Raw genomic sequence first — 24,035 nt, forward strand, 5'->3', positions numbered from 1 at the left:
AGGAGGATGCCAGTGAATGCCCTTTGGCCCACGCAAGGCACGTGCACTGGGCGGTCTCCTGAGCTGGTCTCAAGCAGGAATGCAAAAGTGCATCCTGTGTTTGACAGCAGCCCCGGTGCACAGCTAGTGATCCTGCCAGGCTGAATATTCCTTACCAAGGGGGTTTGCTTTAAAGAGCCTGGCTGAAAGACACGGGATGTTGAAACACATCACGTGTGTGAAGTAACTGCAGACATGGAGAACAGAGGCTCTCAATGTCCTTGTGTAGGCCTGGGAACCCTGAACGTGCTTTACCTAGGAACTACTGAGGTGGCCCTGCCAGTCAAGTGTGTCTTTGCATCTCTCTCACAGGGAGCTCGCATCTGAGGGCACATCGTTCTGCCCGGCGAGTGCTGAGCGGCACAGGAGAGCTGATGGGAGAGGTCAGGTCAGGCTGAAGGAGCTGTTACCATCAGCAGAATGCTTGTGCTGGGATCCTGCTTGGCAGCCTACAGCCACAACCAGCAGTGAGCCTGGCTGTTACTGTGTGAACAACTGCCCAACCTGTGAATGGTAATGGCAAGTGACCTTTCTAAGGTTTTCTCTTGTGCACAGAGTCTGGATGCACCCAGTGAGTACTTTTATAATAAAAGTTTGCCCCTCAAACCCTGTGCTTGCTTGTCCACTTTTGGTCTGAGAGGATCCAGATTAAAAACATTACATGAAAATACAGACGAAAAACCCGTGCTCAAATGGAGGAGAGGGCAGGAAAAGGGACCATAGGACCAGGCAGAAGAGTAATAACAGGCAGAAGAGCAATGTGCAGTTAGCTTGCTAGAGCTTATAAAATGTAGTAGAAGTGGACAAGGAGCAACCTGGGGCCTCCCAAAGCTGTTTGAGCACGCACAAATGAGAAGCAGCAAAACCACCCATGGTAAGCAGAACAGAGGCTCCACAGGGGTTTAACATGGCACAGCTGTTCATTAGCACACAATGATGCCTGATTACATGCAGTTATGTGACAGTCACTAGCATCTTTCATAAATGATCAGAGCATATTTCTCAAGACCCTCAAGTCTTGGCTATTAGCATCTCTGGTTCCTCCTTGTCCAGTGCCCTCCGTCACCACGTGGGTGCCGGTTCTAGGCTCTAACCTCAGCAGCACCATCCTGCTCGGCTGACATTCAGGCAGTGAAAGGTGGTCCATCTGATTTTTATGCCTATTGAAGGCACCTTCAGCCAAGTCCTTAGCATCAACCTAGGCAGCATGGATAATTTGGCAGAATTAAGCGTGGCAGCTGGGCAGCCAACCACACCTGAGCTCAGATGCTCACCTTCCAGCAGACGTTTCCTTCAGACATCTGCACCAGGCTGGCTGTAGCCCTGAAGGTGGGCACACGCTACCAGCTGCCTCTGTGCCAGCACCGCCACCAGTCCCTGTGGCAGCCCCGTGTCCCCATGAGCCATCACTGCAGTAGCAGTGAGCCGCTGCTTGGCACAGGGGGGCACAGGTGGGAGGCAGCAGCCGGCCCTGCTGCTTGTGCATTCCCCACCCGTGAGGGTGCGATGGTGAGGGGGGAGTGCATTCACACAGGGAAAAGTCGAGCAGAAAGCCAGTAATTAAATTTCAGCTTGTGCTTTTAAATTTCAGGAAGGACAGGGCCTTGGCAATGTTCGTCATCTCTTCTTGTCTGCCGATACTCCTTGCATGTGAATTACTCATCCTGGTAGGAATTGGTCTCACTTAGCACAGTAATAAACCACTTCTCCTGCTGGGCTCATCTTTCACAGCTGTGCATGTCCGTGCTCTCCTTGACAGAGTAATTGTGGCACTGAACCTCTCAAATGCGCCCTGCACCATTTTCTCTGCGTTCCTGTCTCCTCTACAGGGAAGGTTAGAGAACAGTTAGTTAAATTTTGGTTGCTAAAAATGAAGACTTAAATCCATTAGAGAGAACTGAATTTCCAGGGCCACGTTTCTTTCCTTTCTCTCCTTCCCGACAGATGATTTTTTTATTGCTCATTCTCTGATTTTTCCATTTTATATTTTCCACAGTTTTCCCCCTGTGTGTGTGGTTCTCATTACTTCTCCGCAGGACATTAGGGCAATTATATGTGAATGAAAACACACATTTTATAGCATATCATTGGACTATTGACTGTGCTTGCCAGGAGATAGAAAATCATTTTTCTTCTGCCTCAGGTAAACTCACCTTGCAACCCCCTGGGCTGGCTCACAGGGACTCTCCAGACGCAGCTTTCCAAAGGCAGCCAAAAGGCTTCATGAGTCACGTGTTTGGGGTGCAGCTTCTCCAAATGTTTTGTGCTGCCCGAGCCAGGAGCACAGCCCCAGTGCTGGCGCCTCATGGGGCAGGGGAAGCTCCGGGCAGGCCTGGGGCCGAACCTGGTCTGAAGGGGAGCCCCCCTGGCCCGAACCCCCCCAGCCCATGTCCCCTGGCTGCACAGCCAGGGCTGAGGAGTGCGCTCACTGCTCAGAGCACTGGGGAACAGCCATGAGAGCAAAGCCTCCCCACTGGAACCAAGCTGGGAGCAACAGATTAAAAACGAGGGCACGCTGCCTTTTCTTGGCAGCAGAAGCTCATTTTTAGTGGAAAGCATCGCTGCTCCAATCAGAAAGCCCTGCTCATTAAAAATAAACACTGTTTTTCTTCAGGGACGGCCCGAAGCCAGTAATTATTACTCTTCATAAAAAATACACTATTATCCCAGTGAAATTCCTGTATTCCTTCTCCGAGTCTTGGTGGTAAATGAGTCTTTTTGAGACTGGCCAGCCTATTTCTGTGCAAGAGTTATTACCTTAACGGGAGCCAGTAGATGGGATAATGGGCTGATTTTGGATCTGAACGCAGCTGCATTGGGGAGCACAGTTTTAGAAAATAAATAATGTGCTTTTGCAACCCATTCAGTACCTCTTCAAACTCCCCCTCACCTCATCCCCTGAGCTGCTTTTAAGAAATTACTGGATTACAAATAAATACCCCAATCAAACACAATAACAATAGGCCCAGCTTTCACAATTTCTTACCTCCTACGGTTAATTTGAAGCAAGCAGAAGCAGCGAGCACATACCGCATCTGAGAGCCCAGAGGCCACTTCCAGAGGCCACCCATGGCAAAAGTGACTCCAGTAGGGAGCAGGAGGGGGCTTCCCAGCAGGGCTGCTGTGAGCACCGCCGGGGCCCTGCTGCCAGCCCCCCACCCCAGCCCTGCCCAGGGGCTGCCCGGACAGAGCCCGGTCCTAGCACACGCACTGGGGAGTGGGTTTGGGAAGGAGGAGGTCAGCCCAGCATCAGCAGTGTATGTGTATATTCAGAAATGTAAACAAAATTATATAAAACATAGTGGAGGAATGGCTCGTATCCTCCAATTCATAGCAGGAGAGGGGGCAGAGAATGTTTTAGCAATGCTTAAAGCAAAAATTAGGAAAACACTGGAGGTCCTCCTACCTTCACCCTCAACCTCTCCTTCCTTCACAATGGCAGAGGAAACGCAACGGTGAAAGAAAATCACTGACAACTTAGCTTCAGGAAAAATAGGTAATTCACCTCCTGCCTTCCCCCGGCAGCTGTCACTCATTTTGCACAGGCAGAGAGTAGCCCAGGAGGACAGCAACAACTGCCAGGCAGAGAGCTTGAGGCAGAGGGTGAGGCAGGCAGGCAGGGGTGGAGGGAAAGGAAGGCACCAGTGCTCCCCGAGGTTCCCACTGGGCAGGGTCCTCCTCTAGGAGCCTGCATGGACATTCACAAGACCCATGTTTTCTCCCATGCTGGAGTAATAGGGTTGTTCTCTCTTTTCCAGGCTTCTGACAGTTTATCACTGTTAAAGGAATTGCCTACACCTGGCTAGTCCAACACCACCACTGCTGCTGCTTGAGCACCTGCTCTGTTCGTCTGAGCATGAGCTGCTGCTGGGCTGCAGGGGCTGAGGGTGGCAGCTTGGTGGAGCAGCAAAGGCTGATGCTGGCCCCTGGTAAACATATTGAAGGTGGGGAGACTGGTACCCAGTGGGGAAATGAGCTTTTCAAACAACAGCTTGGTAAAGCACATGATACCAGGCCTTAGCTTGGTGCCATTATTATTTTGCTGTTTTTGAAATTGCTGTCCTGCTCTAGTTTTTAAGTTTGGAATCAAATAACAAATGGGAAGTGCTGGAATAAAATGTGCTAAGCAACCAGAAGCAACCTCACCAAGCAGGTTCAGGAGGTGTGGGGTTATCTTCCTTATTTTTCTTGCAATGGGAAAAGTGTTGGCAGCAGTTGTAGAACGATTTCAACAGTGATTTCAGCTGCAAGGGAAAAGGAAATGGCCCTGTACTTGCTGTGGGAGGACAAACCGTGCTGAGTGATGCTTGACTGAGTGAAGCCTGAAGAGTGTCTGTTGCAGGCAAATTACTTGGAGTGATGGACTAAGGCTACAGAAAACGAATCTTAAGCTATCAGTGCAGCTAACTCTACTGTGTTGGTGCAGGTAGTTTTAAATCCCACTAATGCAGATGTAATAGACTTCAGGTTTGTTTGCTTTGCTCAAGCAGCTCAGGCAGAGTAGGGGTGCTGCAAATAAGCCAAATTTCAGAGGGTACCTTTGTCCCCTGGCACCCAGTGGCAGCTTGCCTGCTCTGCAGTGCCTATGGCTGCTTTGTCTCAGCCCCATTAAAAATCTCACCTTCTCCCTAAAGGTGCTCTGGATGTGCTGGGGGGGTACTTGATGGCAGGGGGTTCCCAAGTCCAGGCTGCCTGAGCAGCAGCCGGGCAGCAGCCAGCAGCTCTTCCCTTTGCTGCCACTTCAGCAGGTGCTTTGCCATGGGCAGCTTGTGCAGCTGAAAATCAGCCATTTCTCTGAACTTAAAGATGTGTTATCCAGATGAACCAATGCATAAAGGAGGGTTACAGCCCAGCAATTCATTTATCTTGCAGCTGTTATCATGGGGAGGGAAATGCTGCCTTGGTTCAGGCTGCCCTTCCCATGGCAGGGGGTGTTTGCTCTCTGTGGGGTTTGTCAGGGGCTGCCCCCAAAACATGTACTGAGCTGTGCCACGAGGAGTTACAAGCACTCGTTTATTTCAAAATCCCTCTCCACCCCCATTCCCAAAAGCAAAACCGGGGAATATCAGGTGGGGAACATGCCCATCCCAGTGGAGCTGCTCTGCTCATGAGAGGGTTTGGTGGCAGAGGCCAGCAAGCAGGCTGGGGTGCAGTGCTGCCTCGCTCCCTTTTTACTGCACGTTCACTGCAATGGGCAGCGACCAGAGCTGGTTAATCAAACACATGTCCTGAACTAACAACGAAGATGTATTTCAGGCAGGCTGAGGAGCAGTGGATGTTTGCTGTGCCAGCAGCTCCACCCTGCCACGTGCCTCGAGTTAGCAGATAACCTGAAAACACCACGCATAGTCACAGCAGCAGGAGAAGGAAGAAAGTCTCTTTTCAGGAGACCCCCAGGAGCTGTGAGCATCCTTTCTCGAGCTGCTTCCGTGGGAGGCTTCAGCTGCATTCTAGATGGTTATCTGGAGATTTGGGGAAGAAAATAAGAAAATAAACTGTTTCATAAGGAGAAAAAACTTTACCAAACTTCTTTCTTGCTTGCTTTGTACATTTCTTCCATCTGCAGTATATTTTATTTTGTTCAGTCTTCTTTGTCTTCCTCAGTGACTGGAAGAGGAAAAAAAGCACAAGCTGCTGCCGGCCGCACTGCTGCTCTGCCAGAGCTCCGTGTCGCTGTGCCTGCAAAAGCACGAAGGAAAGCCATGACGGCTGGGGACAAGCCTCTCCAACACACTCCCCCCTGTTCCCCTTCAGAGCCAAGGCAAACAGGATTTGAGATCAATGAAGGGAGAAAGAGTCTAGGTTTAGGTCATTGGTCACTTAACTCCTGTTTGAAATTGCCCAAGACAAGATGTGGCAGCCAGCAATCATTTCTGTCTTGAGAAAAGGAACAAGATCTGCTGCTCAAACACTTGCCCACCATCATTTTTGCAATGTATCATAAATTATCCCCTTAACAACATTCAAAGTCTGGCAACTTTGGAATTACACTGATTACCATACTAGAGCTGGCTACAAGTGAGGATTTGAACAAAGTCTTTATGTATATTTATGTACATAAAGCACCTATCACCACATTGAAAAACATTCTTTGGAACCACTCTGAGGGCAGGGGTAAGGACGGGAGTCAGCCTGTTAGTCTCTCAGCACTCCTGTTTCCAACCAATTAAAAAAAGAAGAAGAAGCCACAAGACTTTGCGGATCTGGCAGAAGCATCTGGTGCAGTTCTGCTAGAATGGCATGAAGCTGTCAACCATAATGTCTTGAAAATCACTGGAGCTTTCAGCTACACGTACCCAGCAGAGCTCCTTGCCAGAGTAGAAATCCTTTCTGCAAGAGATTGCCGAGGTTCGACAGCCTGCCAGGACATGATATGGATTAGCTACTTATGTGCACCAGGAAAGCATGCAGGTAGGTCAGACAGACAAGACACTTGGTGAGGATATAAACTTATATACACTAAAGCAGCATTAATTTCAAGTCAATAAGCAAGAATTCCATTAAACGGGACACTCCCTATGATTGTCTCTTATGGTACTCCATAAAGCAATTGTTTTTGTCTCCAGCAGACAAATTAGATGGTCCATCAGTCCAATTTTATAAAGCAATTTGTCTGTTCTTATCTGTCAAGGAGATTTTTATGAGGGCTGTCATAGGAAAAAAAAAAAAAAAGCCTCTCGAAGTGACAGACTATTGTGTTATAAAACCAAGCACTTGGGTTCTGTGGGATTCAGCCTGGTGATTATTATTATATTTTTCCCTGTCACCTCCGATAAGTGACAGCTGCTCTTCACTGGCGGCTCATTGCAGAGATCATCACACAGTTTAGCATTGCCAAACAAGGCATTATTAGCCACTCTTGACTCACAGGAGAAAAAAACTTTTTTGTATAGACCAAAGGTGTTACTTTAACCCCTATTACTGGGGGCAGAGGAGTAAATACAGTGAGGGGAAACAGGAGGGGAAGCAAGAAATGCTTTGGCTTTGATCTGGAGGGAGATATCCAGCAGCCCCTTAGGAAGGGCTTGTTACAGTGCAGCACATCAGGCACAGCCTCCTGCATGCCTTCTTCTGGGTATGCTGACCCCGTGCCACCCCCCTCCTCATGCAGCTCGGTGCTTCAGGCAGACCCGCACCGGGGCTTCGGCAGCATCCAGGGATCTGCTCCTGCATGGCTGCTTGTCCTGACAGCTCTGCCAGGGACTGCAGTTCTGTTCCTGCGCAGACACCCAAAATACGGTATGGCCAACATCAAAATTGCTGCCGGCGTACCTGCAGAAGCTGCTCAGGACAAGCTACATGGAGCGGCTGTTATTGGAAAGGCATGTGCCCTTGGGAGTGCTTGGAGATCAAACTCAGGATGTAGGAACATCCACGGAATTTGGGTAGGGACTACTGCTGAGCAGCGGTGGGACAGGACAGCTTTGTGAAAAGCCTTGAATCTTTAAGATGAGAGCTGACTGCAGCTCTAAGCTGGGCATTAGAACCCTGTCCTTATCCCTTCAGTATTCTTGCTTGGGCTTCATCCAAAATCTGGAGAGATCAGACAAATTTTTCTCCCCACCACAATGTAGGAGGTGATAGCTTGAGGGAAATGGGCGTTTGCTTTTCAGTTGGTGAGAGGGTAGAGCAATCTTCCCTGACTTGCGGGAGAAACTCTTCTCTGCTGGCCATGGCAGCGGCTGTCTGTTTTTTAATTTCCAGCTGCTAATTCTAGGTGTGCACTTTGCATCCAAACTTCCTGTGTGAGGTTTGGGGGTTTTTCACCCTCTTCTCCCTCTGGGTATCAGCATGAACAAATCTGCTAATTTTTATAGCAGTGCAAGAGGATGGTCTCTGGTGCTGGCCCAGCTGCATTCCCACCTCTCAGGGCTTGATCTGGATCGGACAGAACATTTCCATTTATTCCTTTGAACAGACTTTCTGTACTGTTTTCAGCTTGAAGAGCTAACTGCTAATAATTCTATTCTGCTTCTCCTTCCTGAGCTAATTTTCTGACTCATTGTGCATTTTCTTCTGCTTTGCTTTTCCTCATCTAGTTGGCATTTTGTGGTTTCTTTGTTCATTATGTGGTGGGGCTATATAAGGGGATTTGTCTCTGGAATTCAGGTATCTTCTGCACTGTGCTCTCTGTTATCGCCTTCATCAGCAACTCTGCTGAAGGCAGTTGGATACATCTGGCATGAGCTAACATGAGTAAATCTGGGTTGTTAATCACTCAGACATTTCCCTGTTGAATCTTTGCATACTGATTTGCGTGTGCTCGGGTAGTTCCTGCAGAGCAGGCTCCTGTAAGTCGCCGTCTTGGGACTGTGTCCTCCAGACTCACCCTCGGGATCTTGCCTCCCGCAGTGATAAATCTGAGTCACCTGCGAGCTGCCAAGGGCCACAGCCAGGGCGGCAGAGGCCGGTTCAGCCTGGCCAGGGACAGGACAAGGGCTTGCGCGGCGGTCAGGCTGCCTGGGACTGCTCTGCCCACCCCACCACCCCAGCATTGAGGGTGTCCAGGGCCAGAAGGGCCATGGGGAACTGATGGCACAAGGCACACCTGCCTTGCCCACCCAGCCACAGCCAGCCCCCGGCAGCCTGCTGGGGCAGCGGGGGGACAGGAGCACCCGGCGCGAAGGGCTGGCCACAGCCATGGTGCAGGACATGCAGCTGCCTGGGCACCGTTCAGGAAGCCATTCCCATGGGTGAGCGTGTGTCTGAAGACAAAGTGTTGAGCACTTCAGCATCTATTTACCTGCTGAGTAGGCTCGACCCTGACACATTTTAGCAAAAGCAGATTTCTTAAGTATTTTCTTCCAGACATTGGCCAGGTAAGCCTTCTAATGGTAGGAGCAAACCTTGTCCCTGCGTATCAGCAGAGGTGCACCCTCTTGCCCCTCAGTCACTGTCCCTTCCCACATCAAACAACATAGCTCAGCTTTCCTCCTTTTTTTTTTTTTTTTTTTTTTTTCCAAGTCATGCATCCTAACCTTTCCTTGCAAGCTGATTAGCCAGTGCATCCATCCTCAAGTGATATAAGAGCCCCTAGGTAATGAGTAAAACGTGTGAGGTTTTGAATCTCATTCAGGCATTGATAATTGTCAGTCCAGATAGCAAAGTCATTACAAAGATGCAATACAGACAGCTCTTACATCATGCCCATTTAGGGGAGAAAAATCTCAGCAATAAAGACATGCTACAGTTTACAGATCTAAGGAAAAAAGCTGAGTTACTTTTCATAGCAAGAGACAGCTAAATGCATGGCAGGGGACTGGCAGTAAACCAAGGCATGAACAGAGACCTGCTTTGGACTGAGGTCTTTGATTCCTCCAGAAAAAGATCATGAAGCCATTTAAAGACAGAAAGAAAAAAAAAAAAAAGTGGAAAAAAAAAAAAAAAGAAAAAACACTAATAAATCTTAAAGATGGACTTGAGACAAGCTTAAGAGATTTCTGAGAGACTTCGAATACTCCCATAGCCAACAGACGTGACAGGTGCTCCCAGACCATTTCTTGTACCAAGAGGATGCCAGGAGGTATGACCCCAGGGCTGGCTCGCTGCTCCCCAGAAGTGTGGCTCTTTCTAGGGAAATAGGCAGCCAGTCTGTACAAGCACTCTTGGACAAATACCACAAGAAAATACAGAATTACAGTGAGAGCCATGTTTCTCATGGAATATATCATGTTAATATTGTTGCTATGGTTATTTCATAGAAGCCTGTAAGTAAAGTGTACAATTGAAATTGTAGAAAGATGGATCTCTTCGAAACCATGTGTTTTGTGTGCACACATAAAGGGGACTATGAAAAGACATACTGAGCACAACTTGCGGAGAGCACAATGAACACATTTTGAGGCTTGCTTTAAGGGTTCTCAACTTTAGAGCAGTGCATTTTGTGGGACTATTTCAGCCTCTCTTGATCTCCAGTCTTGGTGCAATTTATTACAGGGGTGACATGATGGGGAGGGGATAGCTCTGGCTAGGTCAGAAGCAGATCCTGTTCCCAATGCCCAACACTGCTTGCAAATCACATAGCAAATCTGGTTTCTGCCCGCCTCTTTGTCTCTTGTCCTTGTCTTTTTCTTTTTCTTTTTTTTTTCTTCCTCTCTCTCTCTTTCCTTTGTTCCATCTTCTTTTCTTCATCTACCTCCCAAGCACATCTAAATTAAACTGTATTTTTCCCAGGATTGTAAACAAAACTTTCCCTCTTACTCTGAGTCAATTCAGCTGTCTAAATGAATTTCTCTTACAAATAGTAATTATGTAGAATAATTTAATTCTTCAGTTAGTGAATGCTACAGCCCTGATGCAATATTTTGTGGCCTTTAGTTCCTGTGTAGGTTTATTTGATGAATTAATGAGTTTATAATAGAAATTAGAAGGAATTCTCACTGGACTATATGAAATTGTGTCTGGTTATGAAGCACAGCTCCAGTCTAAGCTGCAGTGTGGGGACGATCCCTTCCTGTTTACTGTCTCTGCTCCCCAGGTGCCGCTGAGGGTGGAGGTTTGGTTGCTCGGAGCTCTGTGTGCTGGGCACAGCACGTCGCTCCATCCACTTGTTCCTCTGTAAATCTAGGGGTCCCACAGCCTGTGCTGTTACAGTGATGGGAGCCCCCTGCAAAGCAACTACCCCATCCATGTTCTCCCATGTTCTCTGCATGCTTACCTGCTCCTTGGGCCAGTTTCAACTGGGGGCTTGGAGGGAGGGTGTTTGAAAGTCTGTGTTTCCACAGCACTGAGTAAAGTGGGTACTACTGTGATACCAGTAAATAATATGTGAAAAGCAGTAATAATCAACCAGAACAGCAACACGGATTCCTGAGAAGAAACATGGAGATGCCCTTTGATGTCCACCAACCAACTCACCTCTGCCCTTTGGCTCACAGATCGGTGTTGGCTGTCTGGACATTGACAGTGGAGCAAATGGTCTGGGAGGAAGGTCCCTTCCTGCACCTGGCCTGCTCCATCCATGCCTCTCGGCAGGACGTGATAACAGGCGGCAGCACGTTGTCCCGAGGCTGGGGCACCTTCTGGCACATGCAGAGCAGGGACTTGAGCTCCGAGCGGAAGCTCTCGTTCAGCCAGCAGTAGATGAAAGGATTGTAGCAGGTGCTGCTCATGGCAAACCAGTGCAGAGCAAAATAGAGGGAGTTCTTCGTCTTGATGCCTAGGCTGGAGATGAGCACCACGTAGCAGTTGAGAGGGAACCAGCAGACGGCAAAGACCACCACCACCAGCATCAGCATCTTGATGCTCTTCTTCTTGTTCTTGTGGTGGGTGATATACTGCTGCGTGGTGATGTCTCCGATGGCATTGCGGAGCCACAGCTTCTTAGCCAGGCGTGTGTAGGTGACGGTGATGATGAGCAGGGGCAGGAGGTAGAGGAGGAGAAAGGTAGACAGGTCCAGATACTTCCAGACCAGTTCTGCAGGCTCAGGAAAATCAGGGACGCACAAGCTCCGGACAGTGGCTTCCCTTGAAAACAAAGAAATACGTATATAGTATGTGGACATTGCTTTGTAAATGGATGCTGCTAATTTGGCAAACCATAGAGGGGCTTTCACACCACCCACAACCACTTCCTCTGGCTTGTAATGCTGACAGAGGAGGGCCAGATTTTGCTAATCTCAACCAAACAAAGCTAATTCAAAATTGCTTATTTTCAGTTTCCCAGAAAGCCTTCTCTCATGATGTTCTCCACATCTTTCTCACTGATGCTGACTGGCTACTGTGTATTTGTATCACCTTTCTTCCTAAATTGTTGTGTTGTCTGATACAAGAAAGTCTTAGAATGACAATGTGGAGTTTCTTCTTTGAAGCTGCAGTGGATTTTAATTGGATGAGTCCCCTTAACATGGCAAGAAGCTGCTCCTGAAGGCCCCTTTTTACCAAATGGGCTCCTGTGGAAGAAGCACTGAACTGATCAGATCTGCCCCTTCCCTGTGTGTGCCTGGGCACAGACACAGCAGTGTCACCTTTCTCTTCCTGAAAATCCCAATGCAGGAGGAGAGGTGATAAAGGGTGAGCACCACTGAACTCCCTGCTGTTCTCCCAGCTTGTACATGATTCCTACATACCCAGGTAAAGCACACATGATGCCCTGGTCTCCCTAAATGTGTCCACCCAGAAATCCAGCCCAGGATGCATTACTCCTATTGTGGATGGCCTGTTCAAGCAGTTGTCTGTCCACGCACAACTGACCCGATACAGCCGGGACGCAGCAGAGTTTCAGGACATGCTTGGGTCATCGCTGCAGCCTGCTTGCCCTAGCTCTCACTTGTCTTTGCCACACTGGACCTGCCCACACTGCTGCAGCCTCCCCCCTGCCCAGGGCACCCTGAGGGCCCCACTATGCCACTGAGCCACCCTCCTGTCCGGGGCTCCACTGCAGGCAGCCGGGGCTGGAGGCCGAGAGCTGCACCAGGGAGCGCTCAGGTGCCCCCTGCAGAGCCACCTGCACCCCTGACAGCACGGCTTTGTGTCCTGCCCGTCATGTTTCCTCCAGGGACCTTACTGCTGCCTCCTAAAACAGGCACAGCTATTGGAAAAATTGATTGCTTAACGCTGGTTTAACTTGGACACCAGTTTAACTTCTGGTGGCTAACTAACAAAAATAAATAAATAAATAAATAAATAACAATAGTTGAAAAATAAATAAATTTTTAAAAAATAGTTTAACTATATCTGATAGCTTAATTCAACAGAAATTAACTAACCTGCCAAATTCAGCACAACAGACACGTGCTCTGTTAGCATTTCCCTCGCTGCTTTGCTGCTCTCAGCACACGTACCTCAACAGCCCCTGCAGAGAACCAAGTGTTCCTCCACATGGCACAGCAGATGCCTGGAAACAATAACACCTTAAGAGGAAGGGGCTCTCAGAAATTTATTTCCTGTGGATGTTCTCTCCTTTTCTTTCTTTTTTTTTTCCCCTGCTTTTTTTCTTTTACTCCATTTTGCCCTTTTCTCTTCAAACCTTGTCCTCTGTTCACTTGTTAGCCTCCATCAAGCCACATTATTTGCTGCAGTATTGATTAATGTCTTTAATATCCTGTTTTCAACCCTCGGAGTTGGCTTTTGTGCCACAAATAGAAGATTGCTTGGAAAAGGACTTCCGTGAGTGGAGCTGCGCCTGTGAAGAGGTAGTACGAAGGGCAGGGAGCAGAGCTCTGAGCGGAGCCACAGCGGGCTCCGAGGATGCTCGTGGGAGAGGAGAGCAGCCACGCTTCCTCCTGGGGGGCACGGGGAGGCCAGGCCGTGCCCTGGGGCTGCCAGCTGGCCTGCGGATGGTGCAGGCGTGAGAAGCAGCTCCTGCCTGCTCAGGGACGGTGGCTGGCAGAGAGCGAGGCCGGAGAGACCGCTGGGTGTTGGTGGAGCCCGGGGTCACCACGGATTTGGCTGCGCCACCGCACACCACAGCCAGCGGGATCCGGCGCTGCTGGAGCCCATCCCTGTTCCCATGGGAGGAACAGCTCCCCGCTCGGATGTCTCAGGGGCTCCTGCCCCACAGGACCTATTATGGGCGATATTACAACCGGGATTTTTATTCAATGGAAAACAGCGATGAGAATAACGTGTCCTGGAAGTCCTTATATCGCCGAGCTGCCTCATGCCAGCTCGAGGCTAGGTTTCCTCTGGGCACACTGAAGGATGAGCAGAGACAGGTGCAGTGAAAGAGATAGCGGCATTTGTTCATTCATAAGCAATTCGTTCAGTAATAGCCTGAGCGCAGCTGTGAAGCAATGCAAGCACTGGAGTAACCCAGCACTTTGTTTACAAAGTCTAAGCGGTTGAAGATCTTATATCCCCCATAAGGCATCTCTCAGCAAATAAATTACAAGCACAAGCAAGGAAGAGCTGTGAAAGCCCTGATCACTCTCCTATTTTGTGTATCCTCCTGTACGCAAACAGCTATAAAAAGCCTGTGCGAATAGTTGAATGCTCTCCCTGTCACACTGATAGGAGAGAAGTGGCCATACCGTAGGAAGAAAGACATTTGTCCTTTATACAGAAGCTCAATACCTACAACAAAAATCTTTCTCTTGCTGTCTTCTTACTCTGCTCCCTGGTACTCAGCTCTCAGGCTGAAAATTCCAGTCCCTTGGCCTCGAGCCCGGCATTCCTGCAAAACGCAGGCAGCAGCAATATGAAGCAGCACCACGAAAACCACACACCATGTAGCATTATGGCCTACTTTGTGGCCAGGAGGTTGCAGTGACACCACAGGCGTGCTGTGGGTTGTGGGTTCTCCTGACCTATGTTGTGCACCCAGGGAAAAGCTTCGCATGGGTCTGTCGGCATTCCTGCCACATGCCACTCTTGAGGCTCATGAGGACAAGAGGACCGCAGTAGATCGGATAATGTGGAGGAAAAGCAGATGGCAAGGGCAAACACAAACAAGACTTCTGATTCTTTATTTCTTCCTAGTAGAAAGGGTGACTTCCTAACAATGAAAGCCCTCACTAGACTAACAGGTAGATGAGAAGATAAGCATATTTTTTATTTTTATTTTTTTTTCTCCAGAGCAGAACCTTCACTTTCTTCTGATGCTTCAGAAGTCTTCACGTGGGTGTGAAATTCCACTTTACCTTCTTTTAATAGTTTTTGTTGTGTTCTGCCAAGCAAAGAGCCCTCTTCATTGCTAGGGAAGACAAAGAAGCATACTAGAAACAGTTTTTCAGGTGTTTTTCTGTAGTCTTGCTAAAGCAAGTACCAGATGTTTACATGGTAAGTTTTATTTTCTTTCTTTTTCAAACTGCTGCACCTGCTCTCCACTTCCTCCTTGTCTGGGTACTGGGCAAGCTGGATAGACATGGTCTTCTTGGGACTAAATAGCTGAGTGAGTGTGAGGAGGGAAGAGGAAAGGCCCTTGGGAGAAACTGGGGACAGAGCCCACCCCGAAGGTACAATGAAACTCAAGAAGGCCCCGAGCTGCCATGCCCCAGCGGAGCCGCACCACCTGCCCACCTGTGCCTTACAGCCTACCACCAGCACGAGGCTGCACAGGTGAGACTGACCCACTCGTCCTGATTTTGGGGAGATGAAAACAAACTGACATCCTGAGCGCATATGTGCACTGAAGTGAGCCACAAGGCTCTTCACAGCAGCCACCTCCGCCATAGGAAATTAGATTTTATTCAGACACAAATTCCCACTGATTCCACCAACTTCTTGCCTGCCCCCCCGAACCTGGGAGCCCCTCCAGGAGCTCTGCCTGCTAAGAGCCACCACCACTGCAGCTGAAGGCTGCAAGACTTCTTGCTTAGAAGGGGTCAGATGTGCCAGGGAGGAACTCACCTGTAGTTATACTGGAAAAGCTTTTGATAGATGGCATGTGGCAGGGAGAAACAGGTTGCCATCAGCCAGATAACAGAAATGCTCAGCGCTCCTTTTGTTAGTGACATCCTTTGCTTTAGTGGGTTCAGAATGACCTGTAATAAAGACTTCACAGTGACTCTTATCTCATGAGAAAGCAAAGCCTCCACCAGTACACACAGCAGAGGTATTTTTCACATGATCTAATGCTATTAAGAAAATAACATCCATGATTAGGAAAATGTCCTGCTTATTAGAGTGACCTAGAAAATGTCAACCCTTCAACTTTTCAGAAGTGCTTTCAAATAAACTTTTTCTCTATTTTCTTCTGTGAGACTAATTTTCTTTAAATTGTAGGTTACTTAAAAAAAATCTACACAAGTCTCTTCAATAATGAGTACGTTCATTTATTCTGTATAAATTACATAACAAAATGTCTTCTGTACTAGCTAAACCTATCAAGCTGAGCCCTTCTCCCATGTTTTGAGGGATTAACTCACCTTTTACGAAATTTCCTGAGTTAGATTAAAAGATAACAAGCTTATAAAAGCTCAAAGTCTGAAGAACATCATTTTGGCTGATAGGTGTATATATAATACAGGAAAGGAGAGTGACTGCTAGAAATAAGCACTGCCCTGGTCTACCTCCTCCTTTGTCTACTTGCAGTACCTCGAGTATTTATTACAGTAAGTAAGCAACTGATGCAGCTTGGCTGTAGGCAGATGGCAGGTAGTCTTCTCACAGCTCCAACGTGTCCTCCCAGTGTTGCCAACAGAAGTTTCTCACTCTGCCACTCCCCTTTATGGTCCAGCATCAGTCCCACAGTTACACTTTAATCCTCTACTTTAGAACTTTAACATCAGGATTGCTTTTTACTCACTGCTGCAGTGAGACGAGAATTGCTACCAACTCAATCTGCCCTGCATCTGGATGATGCAGCAAATGCCCAGTGGGAAAAGAAGAACAAAAGAACAAACAGGTGACGAGGTCAGAATTTAAGCTCAGAATGATACAGACCAGTGTTTTATGGCTTTAGGGATAGAAAGCTGAAAATATTTGAAAAAATTCCCTGTATAGCTGAACAAATGTGTTTCATTCAGCAGCGGCTCTGCTGTCTTTCAAGGCCCCCATTTAAAATAAAGCCTGAACCGCCGGCTCAGCCAAGACTGGCAGGGGCTTGGGGGGAGCCTTGCAAGGGAAGCGCAGACAAGCAGTGCCTCACCTGGTGCCTGTCCAGGGCGATGGCTGTTAGAGTCAGCGTGGAAACGTGGAGCGAGCAGTACTGCACGAAGCGGCTGATGTGGCACATGGCCTTCCCAAAGATCCACGTGCTGTTCACGAACCGAACCTGAGGGGAAAACAAGCCATCAGTAAGGAAAACCACAAGGAAAGCCCCTGGACAGCACCCGAGCCAGCTCATGCTTTTTGGTTGGCTGTCTGGGCAGCCTCACCTGAAACCCAACTAGCTATGCTGGATTTCAAAACACTTTACAGAAGAGTTTATAAGGTTAAAAAACATAGTTGAAATGAATGGTCCTGTTGCAGCCCTCCTGGCGTAATCACATAAACATCATTCGTGAGCAATGGTAATAACTTTTTGATTATACTGACAATTTTATTTGGAAAAAGCGGACCATAGTTTGCTCACACAACCACCCCCTGCAGGTCTGGAGAACTTTCACTGAAGACTTAACCCATCTGGTAGATCTGAAGAACTTGCCTTCTTTCTTCCAGTTACCTAAGTACAACCAGCATTCAAGTTGTTTTGACCCACTAAGTCTTAAGTTTGACCTTGCAATCCCCCAGCATGTATGTTAACATCACGTACATATCCAGACACCTATTCTCCATTCCCCATTCAGCAGCATACCTGGAGAGACTTCGGAGTCTTTTAGGAAATAGAGTCTAGAAGAGCAAGGGAAGCACACAGTTTCCTGACCAGAGTTTTACTTGCCTGGCAGAGTTGTCTATCAGACTTATTTCTGTTGGGTTCATGCCTCAGTCCTAGAACAGCATGCGCAGAGAGCCTGCGACCACCAGGCAGAGCCTTTCCACGAGATGTCCCTCCTGGCTGAAAGGACAGCACAGCATGCCACTTACCAAGGTAAAAGGTGTGTTGAGCAGCGTGATCATAATGTCAGAGACCGCGAGGTTGACAATGAAAAGGCTGGTGGCTGAGAGCATCCTCTTGTTCTTCAGCACCACATGGCACACCAGCATGTTCCCAAAGAGCGACATGATGATAATCACCGAGTACGCCACGATGAGGAGAGCCTTTACTGTTGGCTTCTGGGACTCTGGCTCATATTTAGCCAGCTCAGCAAATTTCTCCCACTCCACAATGCGGCTGTCTGTCCAATTGAAGGTGGTCCTGTTAGTTGCTTGGTATACTGACATGAGTTTGACCAAGGAAGAGTAATGGTCAAACTCCTCAAGAAAACCTCTCATCTGTGGCCTGTACGACTGAAGCAGGGAGTAAGGCATGGCGGGTTAGCCAGACTCTGATCACTCAGGGCAGCTGGGACCACAGCTCTAGCTGGCATAGCAAGTGATCCGTCAGCTTCAACTGCTCGGTTCTCTAGGAAGCTGATGAAGATGCAGTTGGCATTATGAACAATATCTTTAAGTGCAAAGCCAAAGGGAGCCTCTAAGGTGTGATGGGTTCCTCAGGGGCAGAGGCAGCACTGGGGAGCATTTTCAACAGGCACACTGGAAAGGGGCTGGTTTGGCACTGCACACCCTCAACCCCTTCATATATCAAGAACAGTAATAGCTCCACAGGTTGGCTGGAAAGAATAATTAGTTATTACATGAAGTAAATGTAGGAAAACCTCAGATGGAGCTTGAAGTTGCTTTAATTCCATGTCAGCTTGTTCTAATTTGTTCTCAGCTGAGCCCACTTTTCCTCCAGCTTTCAGAGAAGGCTGCTCAGTTGGTGCTTTCATCCTCTACTTCAAAACACCTGGTTCTTCCCTGTTGAAACATAAAGACAGAGCCATTTGGGATACCACCTTTAAAAGCACAAGAAGCTTTTGTCTGCATCTAACCCCAACAATTATCCCAAAGTGGTTCAGAATGTGGAAATCACATCAGAAGTCAACTTTGATCTATTTCATATTTTCTCTTCTAAACAACAGCTGAATTCAGCTTACAGCATTTCATTTTCAGTGAGAAAATAGTCTCTCCTGCAAAAGGTGAGACTTAGCAATAAAAGTGGCATGCAAGTTCCAGACTATACACTTATACCATATACAAACCAGTGCATAATGCTACATGCACCAGAACAATTCACTAGACAAAAAAATCTCTGCTTACTCACCTTTAGGCCTCCTTTTATTGTTTTTACACATTTCTGATTATTTTATATTGCATTGATCTGTTGATGTTGGGTGGAACTTACGAACCACGCACACCAGTATTTCTGGATATGCTGCATACAGGAGGAGAAAGTTGTTTAGAAACTCTTCCGGGTTCTCAGAGAGGAGAGACGGTTTGTTTTGTACATGCAATTCCTGTCAAGCTCCATGACTGTGTGCACAAATCAATGGACTTCATATGGAGTGCAGGATTAATAATCAGTGCTTTCAGATCGCTAAAAGCTCCCTGAAATACCTCCCCACACAGCAAACTGTCAGGCTGCTGAGGGCAGTGAACTCACTGCATAGCAGGTGGTGGGCCTGAAGCAGGCTTTCAGCAGATCCCAAGCTCTAACACACCGCTTGCTCCTGCCTCTGGACCTCAGCTGCAAATATCACTGAGCAAGAATCAGGGATCAACAGATTTCTTACAGAAGTAAGCAGCATATGTGTGTTCATACCCATACATTCCCATAATAACATCTCCTTTGCTTGTCTGCTTACGTTGGTGAGTGTTGGGAATACAGAGGACCTACGAGAGGATGGCCCTCAAAAGCAGTGGATGTGAAACAACTTGGGGTGGGAGGAAGGTGCAATTATGCAGGAGACAAAGAGAAGAAGAAATTTTGAGTACAGGCAGTGGCAGTTTCCTGGGCAAATTTATGCATGAAATAACCCTGAAAGGACAGGAAGCATGACAAATGCTCATGGACTCTGCTAGAGCAAAGCAGCTCTAGTGCAACAGGCAGAAAATCCCGGTCTCTATACCTGACCTCATTATTCCCTGTTTCAGTATCTGTCCAGCCCTAGAGCAGGTCCTAATCTGACTTTCTCACAAGACATGGTGCTGGGGTGCTGCTATGAAACTGAAATGAGAGCTGCAAGTGAGGAAAGGGATCGTTCATCCTGTTTGAAGAAGACGGCTGGCACAGGGGACTCATTGCAGCGACACGTCTCCGAGACTAGGAGCTTGGCACAACCCAGAAAAGACTTAATGCTCACACCAGAAATGAGAGCTTCCAGAACTACATTCATCTGGACTTCTGCAAGGGGAGAGCAGACAGTCTCTCCGCTCCACTTGGGGTGTTAAAAGACCTGTGAGGTTTATCATGTCTGGGAAAGGCGCACGTGGTTCTCCATGCCTCTTTAATGTCTGCTGTGGTATACACCAAGGCAATCATTCTTCACTCTTCAATGAAAGGAAGCCACAGTGATCTGTAAAGGTAGCGCAGTGTACGTGTAACAAAGACAGACAATTTTAGTCAGCTCTAGCAGAACCACTTTCATCTTTGAACAAGCACATCTGGGATATTCATGCTGCACTGAAATGCCATCACTGAGCCTGAGAGATGACGCTGTGGTATGACAGATGAAAACACCTACTGCCTTCCCTGCATCTCATGTGTACAATTGTCTTTGCTACCCTGAGAGAGTGGCTTGTAATGGAATCTGAGTTTCAAGAAACTACTACAATGCATGGGTCAAAACAGATCAAGAAACATCTCAGGACTGATTATTTAATTTAAAAAATGTGCAGACAGGTTTTCTGAAGTGCCCATGTGACTGAGAAGCCTGTTTCTCATGGACTACCTGCAGGACCTGCACTCTAGATAGTTCACAGTGATCAGGGTGCCACAGCCTTAAATGTGGGTAATGAAGGGGGACTTGGTTACTACTTTTCTTTTGTGCCTATGTCTAGGTACCTGTACAATCAAATCAAGAAGCTGTTCCAGCTGAAAATTAAATAATCAGCTTTTCCAGCTGGATCAGCCTTCTGACCTGGCCCACTCCATGGCTGAACCTTATTTCTTCCAAGGAAGGCTCTAGGAACAAATGGACAAGGGGAATGGAAGAGCTTAGAAAGATGACGGAGCTACAACTTGATTTTCTGACATGGAATTTCTCTTCAGATCTTTCTGTACCCACTAAAACGTTATTTGAGGTGCTTGTTGAAGCTGTCAGCACTGGCTGTTGCTTTAGACCACAGGTGCAGCAGAGATGGCCATCCTGTCTTCCTGAGACAGTGTTTAAATGCAGATTACCCTGATGAGCTGGAACACTATGGCTGCATGCAATACGAGAGTTCAGCTTTCAACTGAAAATTTATACAATTATATAATTTAATATAGTCTGAAGGACCAGAGAAGAAGATCACACCTTGGTTCAACTTTTCCCGGCTCTTCTACAATCTGGTTGCAAGAGGCTGGCTGAATACACCTCCCTGCTTTAACAGTAATTTCTTCCTGATGCTTTCATTCCAAAGAATTTAAGTACATCTTTCCAAACACAGTCTGACAAATTACTTGCATTCTCAACATAAATCAACGCTTCACTTTCTGCACCGGATAAATCTTTAAAGAAGAGCACGCGCGTTGCAAGCACAAGTTATTCACAGTTCCCCAACAAAACCCAAACAACAGGAGGAAAAAAAAACCTAATACCCGCCGCCACTTACGTCCCCTCGTGCCATCCTCCCGCTCGCATCCTTTCCTCGGGAAGCCCCCGGGGCTCGGCAGGCGCCCCCCGGGGTCCTGCTGCCGGGCTGGGCGCGGGGCGGGCCGGCCCGGGGGCTGCGCTCCACCCCCGAGCAGCCGCGGAGGGCCGGAGGTGAAGCGGGGCCGGCTGCGAGCTGCGGCGCTGATGCGGGGGGCGCTGCCGAAGCCCCGAGCCCCCGCCCCGGCAGCAGGCGGGGGCGGCGCTCCCCCACCGCGGGCAGCCGCCGCCACGGCCCGGCCCCTCCCCGACCCCTCCGGGCCGCAGCCCAGGGGCGCAGGGGGCAGCCGGGGGGTGTCCGGGCTGGATCGGGCTCGGAGCTGCCCCCCCGGAGCGGCCCGAGGGCAGATCCCTCGGCCACGGCCATTCCCTGAGCGGGCGCGAGCTGGGGGGCTCCCCGCCGCCGGCTCCCGCAGCGTTTACCGATTTTTTGCTCTGACGGCAGCCCGCGGCTCTGCAGAGCTGGATGCCAGGTGGACCCGAGCGCCGAGGCACACGATTCATCTCCCGGCATGGACGAGTGGAGGTAGCGAGCAACGCCGGCGATTAGCCAGTCTTTGGTTTATTCTGTGCCGTGGGTTCGCGTATGCTTTGCAGGAACATAAAGGAGAGGTCCAAAGATAGAAATTTCCTATAGAGAGAGCTCTATGGGAATCATAACTCACGTGTTCCTCTATGACATTTAGAAGAGTGAAGAGGTTCGTGCTGTTGTATTACCTTTACAAGGATCATGCTATTCTTTCACTGTGAAAGTGTAAGAAAAAGCAGATAGGATGCTTGATACGTGTAGTAAAATTGTCACTTCCTTTTGAACAGAAGCTGTTCATCAGTTCTTGTGAAAAAAGAATGAGATTCTTTTCTTCTTACTCCAAGAGATTTGGTCAGTCTCAAAAGTCATTTACGGGAGCTAGAATGGTGCCTTCCTCTGTGTGGGCTGCCAGAACACACAGCCCCGGATGCCAAGGATAAAGCTTGGTCTCCTCCACACGTTAATTCCCAGACCAGCTGGCACAGAAACTCAGTGCCTATGGCACCTTTCTGAAAGGCAGTTGCCAAGAAGTTTGACCGGAAGACCAGTGAACTCAATGAAGATCTTTGCGTTGTCTTCACTGGGCTCTGGGTCAAGTCCCCAGGCTGGGAAGCGCGGAGCCAGGCTGCCTGCGGTCCCAGCGAGCACACGGCAGGTGCTGCAGCACAGCCTGCGGCCAGGCTGCTGGCAGGGGGCTGGGGCGGCGGGCACAGGGTGGGCGTCGAACACAGACAGGGTCCTCCACTGACCTTTCGGTATGGAGCATCTGGCTGTGCAGAGATGCTGGTAAAGTAATTAATGGGAAAGGAAAAAAAAATCACAAAAATCTCCAAGTCCGAATTCTTGAAGTGGGGCTCTTAGTGGATTTGCAGCACTGATGCATTCTTCTTAGGTAAATGCTTTTTCCCATGCCTGGATCCCTCTTGATGGATTTTGACACAGATTTGCAAAAACATAAAGACAGCTTAGTTTTCAGTTAAAGATTTTAGAAGACATATCTCTGAAGTGGAGATTACTGTCTTTCTCATTTTCCACCCTGTGTATGTGTGTGTAGCTCACACCTTATTAAAAAAAAAAAAAAAAAAAAAAAAGGTTTGGCTTTCTGTCCGCTTCCAGTCTCCCCTATGATCTGATTCTGTCCATGGCTGTTTTCCCTCCTTTCCCTCTGCACAATTTTTGCCTCCTACCAGTGTTTTTTTCCTTTCCATAGTCCACCTCCCTTTTATCTTGGTCTCCTTGGTGCCATCACTGACCATTTTGTTGTTAACACATCTTTCTTTCTGGTCCAGAAGTTTAATTATGACACAACTCCTTGATTGCACTAGACTTTTATCATACACGGTGCAATGGGTTTAGTTTAAAAAAAAAAGCATTCAGTTGTATAAAGATACATAAAAACTAAAATTAAGTTAGATGTTAGCCACCTAACTGTAGGTGAACTTTGCGATCTCAGCTGAAGGAAGCTGAAATAATCTCCACACACAGCAAACATCGGCCAAGCCTGACAAGCCCTTCGGGGTCTGAATTACGTGGCTGTTAGCGAAGCCGTGGTCCTTCACTGGTGATGGCACCTCGGTGCCCTGGCCACGGGGCTGCTGCCTCCCCCGCCGCCCAGGGACCTTCCTCTCCTCAGGCTGCCAGCACCAAGCGCAGTCCTTTTCTCTTTCCTAAAGTCAGGCTTTCTCTGTGTTACCACGCAATGGAAGCTGGCCATTCCCTTGCATCTCAAGAGCCATTTCATTATCTTCTCATGCTTGTCTTACCTGACACACATTATTACTTGCTTTCTAACTGCAAGCGTGTTCCAAGATGAAAGCTATGAATTCAATCAAATTCCCAGCAGAATCCCAGGCATATTAGCTTTCTTCAGGTACAAATTATTTAATTACATGTATGTGCTAGAACCTCTTGAAACAGTCTAGCACTTATTTGCTGAAGAATGAAAACCTGAAGCACAGCAGTCACTGTCTCCAGTATTCCTATTACAACAATAATCCTTATTAGCTCTCCTGACTGGGGACAGTGACTTTCCCCTTTGCAGCTGGTCCTGCTATTTTCTGCTTATGCCTTACTGCTTGCTTCATTTCTGCACTGAGGATGGGCCAGAAGCTGGGTGATGCTTGCTACTTTCCCTGGCCTTCACTCCTGCCCAGGACGACTGCCCCCTGTTTAGTGAAGGGGGAAGAAGAAGAGGTTTGGCCAGGAGCAGTCCACCTTCTCCACGCCACTCACTCTGTGCACTTCCCTGATAGCTAACATTGACACATCTACCTCAGCCAGCCAGCACACAACCCACAGCATGTCCTCGTCCA

The 24,035-nt window shown here is 48.3% G+C and overlaps 1 protein-coding gene across 4 annotated transcripts; it reads right to left on the bottom strand.

Annotated features, from left to right (window-relative positions):
* Window positions 1-5,101: 5,101 nt before the first annotated feature.
* Window positions 5,102-21,318, bottom strand: LOC311213677 (G-protein coupled receptor 83-like). 4 transcript variants are annotated; one of them, XM_084293841.1, is made up of 7 exons: window positions 21,157-21,318; window positions 18,177-18,318; window positions 17,446-17,696; window positions 16,568-16,693; window positions 15,328-15,461; window positions 10,897-11,505; window positions 5,102-5,501 (listed from the first exon to the last, which is right to left on the bottom strand). In XM_084293841.1, the coding sequence occupies exons 3-6, from the start codon at window positions 17,581-17,583 to the stop codon at window positions 10,911-10,913; spliced, it is 993 nt and encodes a 330-aa protein (XP_084149967.1). In that variant the 5' UTR covers window positions 17,584-17,696; window positions 18,177-18,318; window positions 21,157-21,318; the 3' UTR covers window positions 5,102-5,501; window positions 10,897-10,910. The 4 variants fall into 4 exon arrangements, with proteins under 4 accessions (XP_084149967.1, XP_084149964.1, XP_084149966.1 ...); XM_084293838.1 differs by having other exon boundaries at window positions 17,446-18,318; XM_084293840.1 differs by having other exon boundaries at window positions 17,446-18,318; window positions 21,136-21,318.
* Window positions 21,319-24,035: the final 2,717 nt, after the last annotated feature.

Source organism: Netta rufina (genome assembly GCF_964035555.1).
Source record: "Netta rufina genome assembly, chromosome: 12".
NCBI classification, from domain to species: Eukaryota; Metazoa; Chordata; class Aves; order Anseriformes; family Anatidae; genus Netta; species Netta rufina.